Source organism: Rhodnius prolixus, unplaced genomic scaffold (assembly GCF_049639745.1).
Source record: "Rhodnius prolixus isolate KJV_2025 unplaced genomic scaffold, Rpr scaffold_2, whole genome shotgun sequence".
NCBI lineage: Eukaryota > Metazoa > Arthropoda > Insecta > Hemiptera > Reduviidae > Rhodnius > Rhodnius prolixus.
The window spans coordinates 36963271-36966864 of record NW_027411592.1 but is presented as its reverse complement, the minus strand read 5'-3'; the positions used below and the strand labels follow the sequence as shown (position 1 = coordinate 36966864).

Sequence of the window (3594 nt, the reverse complement as noted above, 5' to 3'; positions counted from 1 at the left end):
TTAGGTCGATCGAAGGTGAGAACAAGAGAAGCGGTGTCCACTAAGGACCCATCTTGCCTTCTCTTAATCCTCCTCACCTCTACTACTCCTTCATCTGCCAAACCCTCTTTTATATCTTCTATTGTGCTATTTAAAAAGTCCCTGCAAGTAATTACGCCCTGTGAACTATTTAACCGTTTGTGGGGACCAGCTTCAAGTTCAGCATCCATGTACTTTTGCAATTTTAAGATTGCTTCTGCTTGTATACGGTTCTCAGCTTCTATACAGATAGAGCCATCACTGAGTTTTTTTACACTTTTGGTCTTGCCTACAATACTCTTTATAAATTTATTTAACTTAAACGAACACTCGTTTACAAAGGTACCCTCCTTCTTTTTAACTACGAAGAATCTTCCCCAGTTGTCCTCTTCGAGATCTATGAATTTATAACTTACCTGACTCTTGTTTTCCTGCTTGTTGCCGCCCTTGGCTTTCTTCCTTGGCGGGGAAGAGGGGCCAAATGGTTGCAGAGTGAACTGCAAACCTGATGTCGTAGGTCCTGTAGAAATGTCCATGTCCTCGCCATGTCGTTGCCTAGTTTGAACGGTCGTTTGGGGTTTAGTAGGTTGGGGAGTGAGGGAAATAATAGGAGGTTGTGGGTTCGGAATTAGGATAGGTAAAGGGAGAGGGTTATGTGGGGAGGGAGTGGGATTGGAGGTTTGGATAGGGAAAATGGGTGGGCTGAGCCCTAGGGGGTTGATTTGATTAGCCATAGTAATCAAAAGGGATTCATCAAGGTTCGTGGGCCCGCCTCCACGGACGCTCAAATGGACCCGGTTACTGTCCGGGTGGACCATCAAACCTTGATATAGTCAGGTGCCACGGAAGACAACGTTCCGGTACCAGGTACCGACCCGTGCCCCCGTGACCCCCTTCCTACCCCTAGGAACCTGTCTGAGACAGGGTTCCCTAGCCGATTTCCTGAAGTAGGGGTATCCTCCAGGTGGAGCTCTCGGGTGAAGCCGAGGCCAAAGACATGTGTTGGGATAAGAAGCCCGCAGGTCAACGTCTCCCTCAATGCCCAGGATCCTCTTTTCCACCCTAGCCCCAAAGCCTCGCCACGGCACGCGAGGGAGAGATATTTATACTCTGACTCTCGACGAGTGCGTGTCCTTGTTCGTGCAGTGTGTGTAGTCGTCTGTATAGTGTGAGTGTTATGGTGTGAGTGAGGTGTGTGGTGGGGAGCTCGAGTTTACCTGTGGGTTCGCTAAACCCAAGTAGCTGCACACAGCAACTACCTCTGCAGGTCCTAAGTGTAGTGTGTGAGTGTTAAGGAGTGTCAGTGTGTGTGTTGAAGTGTTGTTAGACTGGGATACCCGCAGGGACGCCAAGCTCCCTGAAGAAGTGGCTAGTCCACTTCCCCCTACGGGGGTCGAATGCTATTACTAATATTTTGTGCAAACATTCTTTTCTTTAAAAAATAATTTTGTATTGTCGGAAATTGTTTCAGGTTTTAAAAATATTAATAAATAAAGTAAATTGGTTCAAACGTCACTAAAAAAAAGCAAATCTTAAATATTGATTGAACATATTTCATCAGCTATATTAGAAGCTAACCCTCTATCTCGCCAGAGTCCACTTTCAAATGTATTTATAATTAGATCATTTACCAAAAGTATTCTCATTAAGAACCAATAAAAATACTTTTATTTTGTGAACTTAATTTCAAAATTACGTAGGTATAACAAAAAACAAATCAATCCAGGAAATTAAGTATGATATTTCACCCTGACATTACCTACATTAATTAGAGACTTATTGTTTCTAAATTATTATACTTTTTATTGATTTTTAATGTTACTTTGTGAATAAAGATTCATTTATTTGTTGAAATATTATTTTTTGGTCCGTCGAACAAGCAGACCGTTAAATGTTAGCTAATGTTGTCGATCTGGTACTGTCTCCTATATCTTTGTCAAAATAGAGCAAAAACTGTTCCATGTAACGACATTGCAGGGTGGGAAGCTCTTTATTTACGACTACATAGGATGATCATTTCAAGGTCGGGGAGTGAACTTCAGATAGTCCCCACCCCTCATAAAATAAATGGTCTAATGCCAAGGTTTTTTGGGGAGCAGTCCCATATAAAAAGGTGTAACCCCATTTTAACAGTTAACAGTTGAAAGAAACTGACTAGACATGGCATATCAAGTTAGTAGTTGGAAATACTCATCTAAGTATCAAGTAATTTTATAAAATGGTAACATAATATTTGTGTTTTTGCTTTCTTGCAGACTCTGATCACCCTTGCTGCTATTGTTGCTGTGGCCACAGCCCAGCTGTACACCACAAACGTTGCCCATGCACCGGTGGCTTACGCTAGCCCCTACACATATACTCGTACCTTGGCTGCTCCATTGGGTTATGCCCGGACTTTGGCTACCACCGTTGCCCACGCTCCAGTAGCTGTTGCCCACGCTCCAGTAGCTGTTGCCCACGCTCCAGTCGCTGTTGCCCATGCTCCAGTCGCTGTTGCTGCCAAAGTTGAAGAATACGATCCACACCCACAATACTCTTTCTCCTACAGTGTAAACGATGCTCTGACTGGTGACAACAAAGGCCAAACTGAAACTCGTGATGGTGATGTAGTACAAGGCAGCTACTCCCTCATTGAAGCCGATGGTTCCAGACGTGTTGTTGACTATACTGCCGATCCAGTGAACGGATTCAACGCTGTTGTACACAAAGAAGCTGCTGTAGCCACAGCTCCAGTAGTTTCCGCTCCAGTTGTAGCCCGTACTGTAGCTGCTGCTCCAGTTGTAGCCCGTACTGTAGCTGCACCAGTATTTGCCCGTACTGTAGCTGCTGCTCCAGTTGTAGCCCGTACTGTAGCTGCTCCAGTATTTGCCCGTACTGTAGCTGCTGCTCCAGTTTTTGCCCGTACCGTAGCTGCTGCTCCAGTAGTTGCCCGCACCGTAGCTGCTCCTTTCGGTTATTCGACTCTTGGAGCTACAGTTGCCCATGCTCCTGTAGCCACCGTTGGACATTCTTCACCGGTTCTTCACTTCTAAGAATAATACCGTTTTATAATAAAATGTATATAACTGTAATTAAATAAAATGCCTTGTCGGTTAATAATTGGTTTTCCCAATATTTAAAATAACTAATAATCGTCCTCGCATCACAAGCAACACCTTCCGTCCATCGCAGCTTCGGCCTCCCAACTTTCCTGGCTCCATGGAGGTTCGAGTTTGTCTTCTTCGTCCACACATCATGGCAATACCGTCCACTTCATTATTTTCGGTTATTATCACACGCTCCTCTAGTTTTTAGAAACATAATTTCTTTAGGACTAGGAGAATCATATATCGTTTTGAAGGTGCTCAGTATTGAAGCCAAGCTTCAGTGTTGAAGAACAACGTTTTCGTCAGCCTCTCATGTTACCAGCTTAACCACTTCAGAGCTTTTAGTATGACAAATACACTACAGCCAGGCTATTCGAGCATAAATCTGTAAATTTGAACTTAGCCCTAGGACATTCGACAATTTGCGGTCAAAGTAAGTACTTGACGAACCTGCATAGATTTGGTTTCGGCCGAAACTGCACTATGTAAC

General features: G+C 43.9%; 1 protein-coding gene across 1 annotated transcript; it reads left to right on the top strand.

Moving 5' to 3' along the window:
- The first annotated feature begins 2079 nt into the window (after positions 1–2079).
- On the top strand, positions 2080–3111 carry LOC141449558 (uncharacterized). Its single transcript, XM_074119104.1, has 2 exons — positions 2080–2190; positions 2274–3111. The coding sequence occupies exons 1-2, from the start codon at positions 2179–2181 to the stop codon at positions 3048–3050; spliced, it is 789 nt and encodes a 262-aa protein (XP_073975205.1). The 5' UTR covers positions 2080–2178; the 3' UTR covers positions 3051–3111.
- The last annotated feature ends 483 nt before the right edge of the window (positions 3112–3594 follow it).